The sequence below is a fragment of the Mirounga angustirostris genome, unplaced genomic scaffold (genome assembly GCF_029215605.1).
Source record: "Mirounga angustirostris isolate CCGP_5_RB_7025 unplaced genomic scaffold, mMirAng1.0.hap1 SCAF_6, whole genome shotgun sequence".
NCBI classification, from domain to species: domain Eukaryota; kingdom Metazoa; phylum Chordata; class Mammalia; order Carnivora; family Phocidae; genus Mirounga; species Mirounga angustirostris.
In genome coordinates, this window is record NW_026991714.1 from 126,898,183 (window position 1) to 126,916,203 (window position 18,021).

The 18,021-nt window shown below is 41.3% G+C and overlaps 1 protein-coding gene across 5 annotated transcripts in view; it reads right to left on the reverse strand.

Annotated features, from left to right (window-relative positions):
* CWF19L1 (CWF19 like cell cycle control factor 1) overlaps nt 1-17,775 on the reverse strand; it is a 28,347-nt gene extending 10,572 nt beyond the window's left edge. Inside the window, exons 1-9 of one of the 5 annotated variants that reach the window (XM_045878615.2) lie at nt 17,506-17,775; nt 14,633-14,717; nt 13,723-13,801; nt 12,868-12,969; nt 10,082-10,296; nt 7,623-7,741; nt 3,035-3,119; nt 1,710-1,850; nt 60-174 (exon numbers count right to left, since the gene is read on the reverse strand). In XM_045878615.2, the coding sequence (XP_045734571.1) occupies nt 60-174; nt 1,710-1,850; nt 3,035-3,119; nt 7,623-7,741; nt 10,082-10,296; nt 12,868-12,969; nt 13,723-13,801; nt 14,633-14,717; nt 17,506-17,528 (964 nt within the window). In that variant the 5' untranslated portion in view covers nt 17,529-17,775. Of the gene's footprint in view, nt 1-59; nt 175-1,709; nt 1,851-3,034; nt 3,120-7,622; nt 7,742-10,081; nt 10,297-12,867; nt 12,970-13,722; nt 13,802-14,632; nt 14,718-17,505 lie in introns of those variants that run through there. The other 4 variants (XM_064595165.1, XM_064595166.1, XM_045878616.3 and 1 more) reach the window with 4 other exon arrangements.
* Nucleotides 17,776-18,021: the final 246 nt, after the last annotated feature.

Consider the following 18,021-nt stretch of genomic DNA (forward strand, 5'->3'; position numbering starts at 1 on the left):
ATGCCTTGTCCCACACAAGACCTGCTCACACAGAAGACCTCAGGAACCAAGGTACTTACGAGGTTTGCGAGGCTGTTTTGGATGAGGAGAAGACTTGCTATCTCTGCCTGTAGATGAACGCTTCCTTCCCTGCTTTTCATTTAAATCAAAGAAAAATTGACAGGCTGCTTCTTCCTGGAATGGTCAAAGGCAGAAGAGAAAATGTAATTAAACTAATCTTTAGACAAGGAGCCAACCATTCGCATACAAGGGAACATTCCTGCCACGTCACATCTATTTTTCCTTCCAGTCCTTTCTACCTACTCTAGATAAGAAAAATATCCTGATGCCTGGACTCTCAGTCATACTTCTCAACACTTAACCTAATCCATCTTCTTGCAAAAGCAAGTTAAAATGCAAGTTATAGGGACACCTGGGTTAATTGGTTAAGTGGCTGCCTTCAGCTCAGGTCATGATCCCAGAGTCCTGGGATTGAGCCCTGAGTTGGGCTCCCTGCTCAGTGGAGAGCCTGCTTCTCCCTCTCCCTCTGACTGCCGCTCTGCCTACTTGTGCTTTCTCTCTCTGTCAAATAAATAAAAATCTTTTAAAAAATAAATAAATAAAATAAAATAAAATAAAATGCAAGTTATAGAGCAATCCTTGCCTAAAACAGAACAGTATGAACCCACCCAAACACCTTCTCCTATCTCTCTCAGTAGGGCCTCAGTGTAGTCCTACAATTTCACAGGTCAAACAAGTCTAACTGAACTTTAATTAAAAAGATGAAGAGGTTGTTCAAGAAGAAAAAAAAGTCTGAGAAAGCAAACCATGCATACTAGTAAGGGAACTTGACATTCCTTGTTTTAATGAGGGAAAAATTAGTTTCAGAAAAGTCTGCTATTAAGCAATGTCTTCAAAGTGAGTCCTTTTGCTAGCACTCATTATAAAATCACAAATTACATTGCTACCAAGCAGTTGGATCCTTGCCTGAAAAGTTAAAAATAGGGGTGCCTAGGTGGCTCAGTCAGTTAAACATCTTCTTAATTTAGGCTCGGATCATGATCTCAGGGTCCTGGGATTGAGCCCCACCAGGCTCTGAGTTCAGTGGGAAGTCAGCTTGATATTCCCTCTCTCCCTCTCCTTTTGCCCCTCTCCCTGCTTATTCTCTCTCAATCTGTCTCTCTAAAATAAATAAATAAATATTTTTTAAAAGGTTAAAAATAAAGACTCAACTTTAGACAAAGAAAGATTTAACATGTGTAACCCCAACACATGAACCAAGTTTAGACAAAGAAAGACTTAAAATAAGAAACTGTTAACCTCGGGACACCTGGGTGGCTCAGTCGTTAAGCATCTGCCTTCGGCTCAGGTCATGATCCCAGGGTCCTGGGATTGAGCCCCACATCAGGCTCCCTGCTCCGTGGAAAGCCTGCTTCTCCCTCTCCCACTCCCCCTGCTTGTGTTCCTGCTCTCACTCTCTGTCAAATAAATAAAAATTAAAAAAAAAAAAAAAAGAAAGAAACTGTTAACCTCAAACTACAATAAAAAACACTGAGCTTACCTGAAATCTGCTAAGGCTTTCTAAACATCATGATGATTTCCCAAGGGAAAAAAAAAGATTTAGATTCTAGGGATTAAACTGGTCTTATGAGCGAAACTATAACCAGGAAAAGTATACGTGTAATGGGCAATCCAGCCCAGAAAAATGCCACCTCTCAAACAGCACACACCTCAGGGGCAGGAATTTGCTTTCCCATGGATGCTTCCTTCCCAGATTTCCTGTAAGGGTTTTCAGTAACATCTGGAGGCTGTTTTACCAGTTCCGCTGCATCCATTAGTTTCATGGGAACAATACTGAATGCATAAAGATACTGTGGGAAAAAAACAAACAAACATAACATTAGGGGAAATCCTGTTTATCCAAATGTAATTTTATTCACAGAAGCTTCAGAAACTGAGTAAAAGAACAGCAACTGGCCTGTTTATGGCTCAGAAAATACACAGTAAATCAAATATCAATTTAGTGATCTCTGTAGGGGTTAAGCAAGGGCTGATCAAGTCACGAACAAAGAATCAAAGCCCTAGCCCTTACAAAAATCAGCTCTTACACAAAACAACTGTCACTACAAGGCCCGGGGGAGACTTGTTCCAAAACCTTTAAAGACAAACTGCTTATACCTCTAGTCCTTTATCTTTGTGTACTTTGTCAACAGAATTGTGGTACTGCCGTTCTTTTTTTCTGATGAAAACTAAATTGGACACCATAATGTTTCCCTCTGATATTATACAATTTCTGCTGCATATGCTGATGAGTCTTCTTAGGGACTAGTAGCAAAGAAGTAAATATTCATACAGATATCTAGACTCTCACACTAATGGCACAGATATTGAAAACTTTAGATGAGATATGAATAGATATTTAACCTCAGTACACTGGGCTTAAAAGCTTAAATATAACGGAAAAAACAAAATATGTATTTGCTTATCTTTTCTATGCACGTTTATGACATGTTACAGGATAATCTTCACCCTTCCTTTGCCTGACTGTTCTAACCGTAGCTGTCTCAATTCACAACATCCTGCTTTTGGCCCTGGAGAATCAGAAATGCTCAAAGGGAAATGAGACAACATACTTTTCTGGTATATTCTTTCATTTACCTGTACTGTTTTCCAGTACAAAGATAGATTCCAGGTATCACTAAGATTTTCCAAAGCCAAGGAGGGTTATGTAAATCCTATAAAGGCTATTATTTCTGCTAAATGAAGGTGCTAAAAGAAGCAAAGCAGGAGTAGCATCTGAGGGCAAACTCATGAATACCTACAAAGACAACCACATGGATATGGGAAGAAAGGAATATTACTCCTTTGAAATTCTTCCTTGGTTCCACTGGGCCTATTTTCCCAAACCCTTCTTTAAAATCTCCTACAAAGGACTCAAGGAAACCTGACCTTTCATTACTGTATCTTCACAAAGGAGTCACTGAAGTGCTAGGAGAGAAACATTTATCAGGCAGACAATGAGTATTAACCTACGATCAAATACTCAAATCTTTACCTTTTTCTTTTCTGGATTTCCAACATTCGCCAGAGCTATGAACCTGGTGGCATGCTGTGCATTTTCCTGTAGAACGACGTGGTTTCTAGAATACATTTAACAGACAACAAGTCACCAAAAAACTTCAATTTTGATTTACAATTATGAAATATGTAGACTCCGTGGAACCATGAGAGAGCACAGATCCTAAGTCCATCACCACCAGTAACATAATCTCAGATGTCACCTGAAAATCCAGTAGGATAATCATCCCTACTTCACAGGAAAAAATGAGATCACATATCTGAAAAGCACAAAACTCCAACATTTGGTTTTAGAAGAGTTGTAAAATTGGCAAAATGATAATAATTGCTGAAGTTGGGTGATGGGTACAGGAGGGTTCACTGTACTATTCTTTTCTCGTGAATAATAAAAAGCTGTAAGAGGGGATATAATAGGGCGGCTTAGTCAGTTAAGTATTGGACTCTTGATTTTGGCTCAGGTCATGATCGCTGGGCATGGAGCCTGCTTAAGATTCTCTCTCTCCCTCCCTTTGCCCCCGGGGACCCTGAACGTTCTTTCTTCTCAAAAAAAAAAAAAAAAAAGCTATAATAATGAAAATCAAATAGAAGTTTTAAGAGGAAAAAGTATGCTTCAAATAGTAATTTATAGCATGATTTCATTTTTCTAGGAAAAATATAAAAATACGAGTGTGTATATTTTACAGAAAAAAAAACAGAACTGAATACACCAAAACACTTTTTTGAGTTTTTCTGTTTTACAAGTATTCTACATTGAGCAACTATTATTTATAATTAAAAGAAAGAAGTTATGGCATTATATACATTTTTTATTTTTAGTGAGTTGACTATTAATACAGATACCAACCCTTAGAGCTCTTTCCTTTCCTCATGCTACAGAAATTTCCCCGAGTCTGTCACAAAATATAATTTTATGTCAAAAAAAGCTAGCATAATACCACTGTATATAAACAAATACACAAATTTTTAAATTCACATTACTGAAAGGAAATAAGCCAAAATACAGTTTGTTGGGGAGGCTGGGTGGCTCAATCGTTAAGCGTCTGCCTTTGGCTCAGGTCATGATCCCAGAATCCTGGGATCGAGCCCCACATCGGGCTCCCTGCTCAGCGGGAAGCCTGCTTCTCCCTCTCCTACTCGCCCTGCTTGTGTTCCCTCTCTCGCTGTCTCCGTCTCTCTGTCAAAATAAATAAATAAAATCTTAAAAAAAAAAATAGTTTGTCTGCTATAACCTGTTTCTTTAAAGAGAGGAAATACAGCCATAGTTGGTAAATGGGACTGATGTCAGTATAAGGTGAAAGTCATGCTTTTTCACATGCAACTTTTAAAATGATTGACACAAGTTTACTCATAATTAAATAGAAGCTTTAACAGTACACGAAGACATTAAGGAAAAACAGCTGAATGTCCTGCAAAGTGCCTTTCTTTAGTGCAAGCGGTGACTAGCACAGTGGCTTCTAAAACTGCTAATACTTCCCACTGTTAGGCTACCCAGGTGTGATGGGCAAAGTAATAGCTCCCCAAAGATGTCCATGTCCTAATCCCCATAACCTGTGAATTTTAGCTTTTACAGCAAAGGTGAATAAGGTGACAGATGGAATTAATCAGTTGCTAATCAACTGACCTTAAGATAAGGGAGATGATCCTGATTACCTGGGTAGACCTGACATAACCGGGCCAACACTTTGATTTTAGCCCAGTGAGACCCAGGTCAAACTTCTGACCTACAGAACTGTGAGATAATAAATGGGATTGTTTTAAGCTACAAAGTTGGTGGTAATTTGTACAGTAGCAATAGAAAACCAATACTATAGGGAAACCGCAAGTGCCCAAAAAAGCCATGGAGATGTTTCCCTCATTTATTTTAAAATAAAGATGACTGATGAAGGATGCTACCCCCAAATGGTGGGTTGGTTTTTTTTTTTTAAGATGTACTTATTTATTTATTCGAGACAGCGAGCAAGCACAAGAGCACATGAGTGCGGGGAGGGGCAGAGGGAGAGAATCTCAAGCAGACTCCCCGCTGAGCACAGAGCCTGAGCGGGGCTGGATCTCACGACCCATGAGATCATGACCTGAGACGAAATCACGAATCAGACACTTAACCAACTGAGCCACCCCCAGGTGCCCTTGAATGGTGTTTTTAATGATAATAAACTGCTCCTCAAAAGAAGCAAAACATTTATAATAATACAATATAGGAAAGCAAAGCATGGACCGACTGTAATTCTAGGTTCAAATGTTAGTGGAAATTTACCTATATTAGTATTTTTATTATGCTGGTTATGGGTTTTTGTTACAGCTCTGGTTGAAAAGTTGCAGAGGTTTTTGGTTTTTTTTTTAACAGCTTTATTAAGATCTAATTCAAATACTATACAATTCACCCATCTAAAGTACACAATTCAGTACTTTTTAGCATATTCACAGAGCTGTGCAACCATCACCACAATCTAATTTTAGAACATTTTTATCACCCGAGAAAGAAACCTTGTACCTATTAGCAGTCACTCCCCATTTCCCCTCCAAATAGCCCCATACATATCTCTATGTATGTGCCTATTCTGGACATTTTATGTAAATTTTTTTTTTTTACGATTTTATTTATTTATTTGGCAGAGACCGACCTAGCGAGAGAGGGAACACAAGCAGGGGGAGTAGGAGAGGGAGAAGCAGGCTTCCCGCAGAGCAGGGAGCCCAATGCGGGGCTCGATCCCAGGACCCTGGGACCATGACCCGAGCCGAAGGCAGATGCTTAACGATTAAGCCACCCAGCCTCCCCAACAAACTGTATTTTGGCTTATTTCCTTTCAGTAATGTGAATTTAAAACAAATATTTGTTTTAAATTGAGCCACCCAGGCGCCCTTCCATTCCTTTTTCTTGAATAACATTCCAAAGTATGGATATATCACTTTTTCTTTACCCATTCATCAGATGATGGATACTTGGGTTGTTTCCACTTTTTGTCTATTATGAATAATGCTGTTATGATCATTTGTGTACAAGTTTTTGAATGGGTCAATGTCTTTACTTCACTTGGAACAAGTGTGGAATTGCTGGGTCAGACAATAACTCTATATTTAACCCTTTGAGGAATGGTCAACAGTTTGGCAAAGCATCTGCACCATCTTACATTGCCACCAGCAATGTAAGGGTTCTAATTCCTCCACATCCTTGCCAACACTTATTATTATTTGCCTTTTCGATTGCAGCCATCTTAGTGGGTGTCAAGCGGTATCTCATTGGATTACCCTAATCGCTAATGGCATGAGCATCTTTTCATGTGCCTACTGTCCACTGATAATATGTTCTTCAGAGAAATGGGTATTCAGATCCTTAAAAGCTGGCTAGGTTAAAAAAAAAAAAGTTGGGACAGGTTTTGAGTTTTGTTCCCATAACCTCTGTTTTTAGTGCATGGTTTTAGAGAACAATAGGCTTTTCTAGAATGCATACATGAAGATATAACAGAAAAAGCTGTATTATTTATGATTATATCTTAGGCTTTGGGATTATGGAGGAAGGATAGGTTAGTTGGGTTTTGTTTTTTTTTTTTTAAAGATTTTATTTATTTATTCATGAGAGACAGAGAGAGAGACAGAGGCAGAGGGAGAAGCAGGCTCCCCGTGGAGCAGGGAGCCCTATGCGGGACTCGATCCCAGGACCCTGGGATCATGACCTGAGCTGAAGGCAGACGCTTAACCGACTGAGCCACCCAGGCGTCCCTGGGTTTTTTTTTTGCTCGCCTATATTTTTTGACCTTTCAACAACACTTTTTGTAAAAAAAAAAAAAAAAAAGGAAAGGTTTTTATAGATTATTTTAGAAATTATCCATGCTCTTTACCAATAAAGATAATTCAGAGTTAACTTAATTCTATCACTTATAAAACACTGGTTTTGTCTCGGCAAGACGTGCTTTATTTATTTATTTATTTTTTTTTTTAAAGATTTTATTTATTTTTCAAGAGAGAGAGAGACAGTGAGAGAGGGAACACAAGCAGGGGGAGTGGGAGAGGGAGAAGCAGGCTTCCCGCGGAGCAGGGAGCCCGATGCGGGGCTCGATCGCAGGACTCTGGGATCATAACCTGAGCCGAAGGCAGACGCTTAACGACTGAGCCACCCAGGCGCCCCATGGGCAAGACGTGCTTTAAAAACTCCACCCTCAAACTCAAACTAAGAAAAATGGGGGAAAAAATGTGATACAAGTTCTTGAGTCTCAAGCTGAAACACTTCTGAAGTGATTAGGCTGAGACATGAGTTTTCAACACTATCCAAGGAATACTGGTTTGACCTGACCAAAATAGGACCATACTGTGTTACGTGAAGCTGTGAGGATTAAGCAGTGTTGTTACTTCAGAGCTGCACACCTTTACGGGGCTGTATAGAGTCCAATCCCTCGCATTTCAAATTAGGAAACAAACTGAGAAGCTGAACAATTTGAGAGCCACTCACTTCAGTGCCTGAGTAACCAAAAGGAATTAAGATGCTACATGGCTAAGATGAACAAGAGAAGGTCACACAGAAGATACATGCCAAATTCCTTAAAAAGCCAAAATAATGCAATGCCACTCACCGATAGGGGAGCCTCTCATAATAGGTCTTTTCCAAGGCAGCAAAATGGTATCTTGGTTTCAAGTCTGTGGCCAGACTAGAGACCAAAGCGGAGCCACAGTTTTTGGTATCCACTTCTCCCTGGTAAACAGAAAGTCAGTCATCATAACAGACCTAAAAGTTATCAAGAAAAGCAGGCAAGTAACAAGACACTTTAAAATGACTTTGAAATTTCTATGTCAATACAAATGCAGGCAGTAGGATTTGGATAGTGAGTTGCATACTGGTGGCAATTAGAGAAATCTCAAACACGTAAGAGGAACTGGGCTATTACGAATGCAGAGACAGGAACAACTGCTGGAAGCTGGGGGTTAAAAGGTAAGGAAAGCCCTCCATACTAATACCCAAAATAGGATTTATTACGATCTTTTTAAGAAACTGATCTCTCTCTCTGGAGCCCACAGACAATGCTTCTATAATATGCTTGGTTGTGCACCTTTCCAACAATGCAGACATAGTCAATGCAAAAAATAAAAATTAAAAGCTAGCTTTCAGGGCCCCTGGGATCCACAGATTATTTGGAATGGAATATTCAAGGACTTCATGACATAAGCATGCAATCCTTTATTTTGCTTCAGTCAAGAAAGGTGTGGTTTGTGGAAGGACACAACTATGCCCTTGTTAAAGTCTGTAACATAAAGTTTGTCAAAAATATTAGGCTTATTCCCACACATCCCTAGCTTTCATTAACAACAAATTATGCAATCTCTCATCCATAATATTATTTATGAACTTAAGAGAAGGTATTAGCTGGAAATAAAGAAATTACCAAAATTAGTTTTCCACTAAGTAAAGCAAGAATTTCTTCCTTATGTGCTCTGCTTGCTTCCTTCAGATTTCTGCTGAAGCGCAGGGAATCAGCCTCGAGGTTAGTTGTAGTATCTTAAGAGACTGGTAAACTATATTGTTTTCTCCCCTATAAAGATCTTACGTAGTAAACTTTATAAACTTTAATCAAAATCCTTTTGTTAGCACCCCCAAAATGAAGAGTCCTCATTTTTCTCATCTTTCTGTCTCCCTTCCACCGGCAACTTAAGACCTCCTTCTCTGCACCTTCCCTAGCTTCGCCTTATCTTCTCACTGCAACCAGCACTATCCTTTGAATTCTAGGTGAAGAATAGCCATGGATTTATAGAAGCAGAAGAGAGCACTGTCCCTTTTCCTTTCAACATCCCCCCCGACAGTGCCTGTATCTTGTTGGCCTTTTTGGTCACAAACACATTGTGCTGAAGTTGGCAGAAGACCCTTTTCTGGATCATTACTGATTAACTCTGCCATCTATTAATTGATATTTGTCTCTAAATGCACTCTTATGTTTCCCTTCACTGAAACTCAGCTGATGCCTTCTGCTCTCACATACAACCTTTCAAGATCTTCCTTAGGCTTATTTCCACCAATGTGATAGCTGTCACTCACCAGCCTTGTATGTATCCTCTTCTAGATTGCTTAAAAAAATATTAAGATCAAATGCAGTGGTGAGCTCCAAGACATCCCAACATTAAAGCTTTCACATTTGAAAAATACCAAGTTTTCAACATCTCATTTCCCACCATTAAATCACTATCTCTTGGGCGCCTGGGTGGCTCAGTTGGTTAAGCGACTGCCTTCGGCTCAGGTCATGATCCTGGAGTCCCGGGATCGAGTCCCGCATCGGGCTCCCTGATGGCGAGGAGCCTGCTTCTCCCTCTGACCCTTCCCCCTCTCATGTGCTTGCTCTCTCTCATTCTCTCTCTCTCAAATAAATAAAATCTTAAAAAAAAAAAAATCACTATCTCTTATCCCATAATAATCCCATTAAAAAAATATTTTGAAAGCCAAATGCTACAATGTGGAACGGAAGGTAAGAGAAATACAACTGCAGAGCTGCCACTAGCTGTAAATCTTTTCACTAAAAATTAGTGAACCCTCAAAACATATTAAGAGGAAGCCTGAAAGAAGGCACTTGAAGCAGAGAATATAATTTAAAGAATCATTCATTTATAATTGAGATTTCAGCAATCTCGTCTGTGAATTGTGCTTTCCTAAGATCAACCAGTTTCAAAGTTTTTGCTTTGGTCAGTTGATAGAGTTTTAAGTATCCTGAAATAATTTACAAAAAAATTTCTACTGAAAGGTACTAAGAGCTGAAATACTCAATATAAAGAACAATATAAAAAACAAAAAGGGGTGCCTGGGTGGCTCAGTCGGTCTGCCTTCAGCTCAGGTCATGATTCCAGCAGCTGGGATGGAGCCCCACATCGGGTTCCCCGCTCAACATGGAGTCTGCTTTTCCCTCTGTCCCTCCCTCTGCTCATGCTCTCTCTCTCACTCTGTGCACTCTCTCTCTCTCAAATAAAAATCTTTTAAAAAAAGGAGCAAAAAGCCCAAATTAAGCCAGTGCAATTTGCTTATAAAAATTCCAACTGAACAAGCACTACTCACAGAAGAATTCCCAAAGTTTCCCACATATTTGGGCCATGGGGATGTGAGCAAGATATCAACACCCTTAAACTGGGATGTTGAACACAGCATTGTCCTCACGGAAGACACATCCTTGGGACTAAAACTGTAACCTGGGACCGGCTCATTTAAGGACTCTGTCCCACTGAGGTACACAATCTGCAGCCCCGAGCTTCCAGTGAAGATGCCTTTACGACCTGGGTTCAAAGAAAAACGGACAAGTTTTAGTCAAAACTGCAGAATGAAATATTATTATGGTGATGAATCTCTCTCCCCATGCCATGAGCCCCCTACCTCCCTGCCATTCAGCAGGTCTGAAGGAGCACAGACTCTTCTAGAGCTCCTCTTCTGGCTGCAGGGTCTCAGTGGTGGATGGCTACAACCATGTTCCCTGTCAGGGAGAGCAGCCCTTCTGTGGAGGCTGCTGGAGCCCACGGGCTAGTCTGTTTACCTGAGGTGCCTTACGAATGAAAAACGTTGGGAAGCACTGATTAAGAAAAAGCCTTCCTGCCTTCTAGAAGAGACTCTACATGGATTAAAAGAATCCAGACACCTGGACCCAGGGAGAGGCAGTGAGAAAAATAAGCAGCAGTTCTGAGGAAAAGTACAGTCTAGAATGCATATGCTCTTCACGCAGGCAGCAGCTTCCGATGGAAGGAAAACATGTAGAAACAGCAACTGGGAAAAACTAGAGACTCTACTCTTTTAACTTTATTCCTGGCTTGGGCCCTTAACCCCACTTCTTCCTGTTGCCTTCAAGACCTTGCTCCATCGACTTTCACCTTCCTTTCACCTACTGAATCTCTTCTTCTCAGCTGGCTCTTTCCCCTCAGAGAAGAATAGAGTACTAAACATAGTAAGAGACATACTAATTAATAAAGGACCATGATTAACACACATATGAACTGATAAAGGAACACACACACCGAAAAAGAAACCTAAGAAAGGAGCACACACACTAACTGAAAATGAAACTTCCAGGGCGCCTGGGTGGCTCAGTCGGTTGAGCGGCTGCCTTTGGCTCAGGTCATGATCCCGGAGTCCTGGGATTGAGCCCCGCATTGGGCTCCCCGCTCAGCGAGGAGCCTGCTTCTCCCTCTGACTCTCTCCCCTTTCATGCTGTTTCCCACTCTCTCTCAAATAAATAAATAAATATCTTTAAAAAAAAGAAAGAAACTTCCTTCTCTTCTGTTTCCAATTTCTCAAAAGAGCAGTCCATGCTCTCTAAGTGCTTTACCTCTTAGTTCCTGAGACCACTACACTCTGGTTTCCCACTCCCACCATTCTCTTAAAGGTCACGAATCACCCTGTAACTGCCAATGGTCTTTCCTGGTCTCCAAAACCAGTCTCTCTTCATTTAGAGTCTACAAACTTGGTATCTTTACCTCTCCCAACACTGCTCTAACCACTTTCAGTTCTCTTTGCCTACCACCTAGATGAAGATATATGCCCCCACCAGAGTGGTGCTTTCCTTGTCATTCTATTTCCTCTGAAACAATTTGATCCTACTCAGCTTTGTTTTTCATCTTTATGGGACCAACTCCCGAAAGCCTACTCTTCCACATTGACATTGCTTATATACTCTATAGAAAGATCACTTCCAACTATATATATGTTGGATGTTCTGCCAACACTTCACTATCACATGTTCACTATCAAGTTCATTATTTGCTCCTCCTACTGGGCCTCAAAAAATATCTTTCACAGAAATAACCCAAATACCTCCATGCTCTTTCCACTCCTGGCACTAAATTCATATGCAAAATGGCTACCATAAATATCTATAGCAGCGATCTTAATCCAAATCTAATAACTACTATAAGAACTGCCACAAGTCAGGCCTATGTTAAGATCTACAACAAAAGGATTTCAAAATGTATATCTCACCACAGTGGTTAAAAACAACAAACAAAAATCTGTCCCTCAATTTTTTGCCTAAAGGAGCCCCAGGTGATTGAAGCAAGGGGAGAGAAGATTGCTTACATAAGGGCCAAAGCCAGCTGCAGAGAATAAAGGCCAAGATGGACGATGATGGGGAAGGATGGGGAGGACACAGACAGCAAAGGAATTACAGAAGCTTTCCGAAGAAGTAAGAGACCAAGAAAGAGGAAATGTGAAGAGCAGTGGAGTCATTTTAGACAAAAATAAGTCGAATGATCCAAGAAGCCATAGACTGACAGCAGGTGAAGGGAAAACAAAAACAAAATCTGAGTGTTTTTTAAAATGGCCAGACATTAAAAAGAACCACTAAAAGAGATTCAGGGGACTAAAGAGGGAACAATTTTAACCTGAAATTAAAAAGTGGACCGGGAACCTAAGAAAAGACAAAGGGAGTGAGAAAGGTGAGGATCAACACTAAATACTTCAATTTCCAAAAGCTTAGTGAGATATAGAGCGATAGCTAGTTAGGAATCTAACAAACAAGCTGTATGTATCTCGCCATGTTGCACAGTGAGACCACATACATGGGAATTTTTTTCAATATAATTTATACCTTAAGTACTCCCTATACCATAGTCAAATAGTTGATTCCTCTGGTTGGCTGCAGGAGTATTTATTGGGTTGTGGGAGTACAAGAAGAGTAGGGAAAGGTGGGAGACTACAAAGGAAAAAAATGCCAGAGTCTCAAGGGTACAGACATAGACTTTGGGAAAGAAACCCACTCTCTCAGCAGTAATGGCCGAAGAATCCAGCCACAAATTTCCCAGGAGACTAATTCCTGGGACACTTTATTATGCTGATTACAAACACACAAAATTTCAACTTACCCAGATAAGTAATGTTTTCAGCTAACTCACACCCATCAACATCTTGGAAGTATTTTACTGTTTCCTGGTTATTAGCACCCAGCACATATGTCTGAATAGGAGCTAGTGAGAAAAACAGACATGACACCATACAGTTACCAGATCTGCTTTGGAATTTGAGAAATATTTCCCCATAGGAAAAATAATCATAGCAAAAGCAATGAATCTGCAATCCTATTTGTGGAATGTGCTCACCACTTAGGCTATCCTACCCAACCTGTGGCCTATTTAATAGTATCAGTGGTTGATGAAGTGACATCTTAAAGAGGATGGTTAATGTATAATAAGGAAAACATAGACCCTAAAGAGCCTCATAAAAAAAACATTCAAACTGGAAAAAGGAAAGGACACATGTGGTTGAATTTCTTCAATTCCTGCCTACTTAGAAGAGAATTATTTTTCTTCTTTTTTTTTAAGATTTATTTATTTATTTGAAAGAGAGAGTGTGTGTGCATGAGTACGAGTGAGGGAAAGGGCAGAGGGAGAGAGAGAATCCTCAAGCAGACTCCCCATTGAGCACAGAGCCCAAAGCAGGGCTCGGTCCCACAACCCTGAGATCATGACCTGAGTCAAAATCAAGAGTCAGATGCTCAACTGACTGAGCCACCCAGGCACCCCGAGAATTCTTTTTCTAAACCAAATCCAACCGAATTCAAAATGTTATCATTTAGATGTATAGGCATCCTTCCCAGCTCAATGAGGAGCTCAAAGGGAAATTCTTAAATAACTAATATGTGTGAAAAACAACCCAGCAAGAATTATATAACCTTGAAACCTTGTTAGAAATCATTTGTTAAATAAAAATAATTTCTATACCTTTCTTGATGCCAGTTTTATACTCCTCCCATTCAGCATCTGGAGTGGAGCCAAAGAAATTTCCTACACACAACAGCAGCTAAAATGAGTTTTTTAAACAGATATATCAGATTTTTTTATCAAATAGTACATAATTGACAGTAACATAATTCAGCTAGTTATCCCACTTAATGGCCTCAAATTAGGTTTTTTTCCTTAATCAATCTGCAGACTCTCAAAACATAATTCTTCAGCAGCAATTGCAGTAGTTGATCTGATTCTAATTACTAAATTTTGGCTCACTGGCCATCAAATTCAAGTTGGGATGGGGTAGAGGGCGTCAGGGAAAAATGGAGAAATCTACTTCCAAGAATATCTCTCGAAACACAAAACATTAACTATTAGATACCCTGAGAGATACAGGAGACAAAAAACACACTTCCTGCCTGTTGTCTTTACTCCATCTTTAACCCAATGAACAGATTGTCCCCATACCTAGAATACTCTTTTGTTCGCTAGGGATTTAGAGTCTAGATGGCAGCCCTACATAACATTTACGTAAGGCTCTTCAGTTTGTGAAGCATTTGTACATGTTATCTGACTTAATCCATACCAAACATCCATGAAATACATCTGTGGTTCCCAAACCCAGGGGTTAGAATCACCTGGGGAGGTTTTGCTCCTCTGTTTTCAGTTTTGTGCATGGTAAGAAAGTAACTAGATTCAAATTCAAAAAGTATAAAAAGGTAAAGAGGTCTCCCTTTCCCTACCATTCCATGGCTACTAAGTTCCTATACTCACAAAAGGAACTCAGTCTCACAAAAAACGAGAGTGTTTGTTCCATCAAGAAAGGAATAAAGGAGTCCAAACTTTATTTTAGTGTGTTTGACTATAACAGTAAAATTAGATTCAGTAACAGGAAATGTCTTACATCAAAGTTTCCACTTTTCTTCTGAATTGCTCGAACTCTGTTGAATAAAACATCAAACTTTCCTTCAACATCTCCACAAGCCAAGCTGCAAACAAGAGATACATGTTAAGGCAATTCAGGAAACATGAATGGGCCTGCCAGGTTTAGTACATAGTGTCTTCCTGGATCGGGTAGATATGTGACCCAGTCTCTCTGAGGTTACTGGAGAGGTTCAGTGCATGTGAAGTATTACTGACCATGGGGCAGCTCCACCTAAAAGTCACCAAAACCTTCAACTCACCACATCTACAAGTCAGCTTATCATTTCCTCCAAAATCGAACCAGCTTCTTCTCCTCGCTTCCCAAGCTTTGTGGGTGGCTGTATTGCCAAGTTGGTCACCAAGAGTCAAAAATCCCCTATCCGGTCATCAAGTCTCATCAATCCCCTTTTCCAAACATCTTTCACATTCATTCCACCCTTTTCCTTTCCACTGCCACTATCAATCATCCATCCAACAACCACGTACCAGACACCTACAATACGCTAAGGCAATATGCCCCGTACTAGGCTAAGAACCTGCTAGGAGTACAAAGAGGAAAAAGACTCAGTTCAAACCTCAAAAAGTTGACAACCAGGGAAGGGGAGATACCCTGATAAAAATGTACATGAAAAAGGCTACAATAGGAGATATGTGTAAAGTGTTAAGGGGCAGAGAGGTAGAAAGTGGCAAGAGCTGAGGTTTGTAAGACAGACTGGCCCTAAGTTGTGAAGTAACTTGTTCTATCAACTCACTTCTGAGTTTTTATAATTCTAACTTCCACGGTTTTTCTATTTCTCATACCACTTCTTAACGTCTTTGAACTCATCTTAAAATATTATAGTTCTTATTGTTTTGTCAGTATGTCTTTCTGGTGTGTCCGTATCACTGAACATTTTCAAGCTGGGTAGTGAGCTGTTTAAAAAAGTTCCTTTTAGCAACAGTGAAATATGGTCTGCAGGAACAAGTAACTATAAGCAAAAATACCAGCAAAAAGGACAATATTGAAGATAGGAAGGAGAGAAACGGATGAAAAATTTAGAATTCTGAACACTTGAACACAGTATGAACTGGGGAAGTAGGGTGGGAAATGAGGGAGGAGGGAAGAACGGAGGACACTCCGAGGCAGAGCCACTAAGAGACCTGTGATATGGCAGAGGCAGAATCGGAGAGAGATCTAATGAATCAGGTACTGGATACAACGTAGGGAGTACGCTTACATTTATTTCCTCTAATGCCTACTCTTCTTCCTAACCATCCTATATAAAGCCAACAATTTAATGTTCTTTCCTCAAAAACATAACAGAACTCCACTGCCTCCAGAGCCACGGCCTTCTACAAGTCTTTGGGCCCTCTCCCCAGGGCTTTCTCCAAGTTTCCATAACAGAAACCTCCCCTACTGTCAGTCTGGTCACTCTCTGCATCTGCCATTCCCTAAGGTAGTTACCTCTCCTAACAGCCCCACCCTAGCCACTCTGAATCTAAATTTTTCCCATCCTTGAAGGCCCAGCACATCTTTAAAGCCTTCTTGACTGGCTCAGAAAATCACTCTCTTCTCAAACTTCAGAAACCCATACAGCATCTCAGAGCAAGCGCTGTAATAAACTACCAGGTGTTTTTTATTTACCTCCAAGCACCACCTCCTCTAGGAAGTCCTCCAGTCCCTATCAGTCACCAATTCCAGGTGTTCCCACAGGATCCTGACTTCCTCTATCATAGCAGTTGTCACATGGATTTATAATTGTTTCTTGAAGAGCCATCATCCAGTTTGTACATCACAGGACCCCTCAAAGTTCGTCATCTCTCCAACTAGGCCCTTTTCCAGTGTTTCCTATCCCACTGAAGGGCAGAAATTTTGGACCCCACAGTGCCAACTCCTTTTCACAGCCCAACCACCTCCAAGCCCTGTTAATTTCATCTCCTTAATAAGCCTTGAATCCCTGCACTTTGCTTCTGCCATCACTCTACCTAATCCTAGCTGCCCTCTTCTTTGGCTCTAATTTGTTCACATTGCAGCCAGAATCGCTTTCCAAAACAAAAATCTGATCCTGCGAAGGAGTTCTTAAACATTTCAATGACTTTAGAATAAAGACAAAAATATTAACCAAGCCTCAATCCTCCCTCTCCTGATTCCTCACAATAAGCCATATACCCCTCTTATACCTGCTTCCAGAACCGTGAAGTTTTTCTTCCTGATATTTATCACCACCATAATTTTATACTAATCTGGATTCTTTGATTAATATCTACTCAAGACTCTAAGCTCCATTAAGGCAGGAACTCCAACTGTGCAACGTCTAGCACAGTGCCGGGCACACCGCAACTGTTCAATAAGTATTTAAATGTTCAATGGGTGGATGGATGGACGGACGGACGGAGTCTCTTCACTCCAGCACCGCCTCCTCCCCCAAAAAAGTGCGCCTGCGCAGGAGCCCTATCTAGCTCGTCTGTTCACAACTGACCAGAGCCCACCAATGGGGCCCACGCCTAGGAATTTTCGTCGATAAATAAATGGGGTGTGGGGAGAAGTGAAGGGGAAATGTGTCAGGGTCCAGGACGGCCTAAGATGGAGGAGGCCTGACGCTGGGAGCTTCCGCCTCTTCCAGCGTGTGTCTCCGAGAATCCCCTCTCGGAAGCGAAAGGAGACCGCCTCCGGCCGAGCAAAGACGGGATCGGAGCTCACCAGCCGCCACCACGCTCCCACCCCCGCCTTTTCCTCCCCCCTTCCAGGCACGAGAAAGCCCCCGGCCAGCACATAGGCGCGCGCGCACGCACACACACGCGCGCGCGCCCCCGCGCGCACACACACACACGCGCGCGCGCGCGCGCTGGCGCTTCTGAGCTACGGTCACTCACAGACGCAGCGGTTTCTCAGCCATTTGTTCCGACAGCCTGGACTGGGACGACCACCAAAAACTGGAACCCTGAACCCACACTCCTCTGAAAAACGCGGCAGCACCACACTAAGACGTGAGTGCACCCAGCCAATGAGGGTTCGCTTATCTACGGAGAGCGCCGAGGGACAGACGCTTCTCTCCGGTGACTTGGCCTCCAAGAGGAATGGAGGAAGAGCAGTAGAGGAAGGAAGGGGAAATGGCAAAAAGGATTCCAATTAGGATTTTTTATTTCGGAGCAACTGAAGTTATGGAGCTGCTAGAAGGTTCCCAACACAGTGGGCCCTAACCGTTATCAGTCCAGTGGGCAAGACAGACTCCCTTCGCACACACTTTCTTGGTTAAGTTTTTAACCCATCCTCAAGTTAAAAGGTCATCACCTTGATTCAGTGTCAACATATTGCCACATTGTTTTCCTCCCTCTCCCTCAAGGTGAACAGCACTGTTATTCTCACTGAATCATGTGAAAGTAAACTGC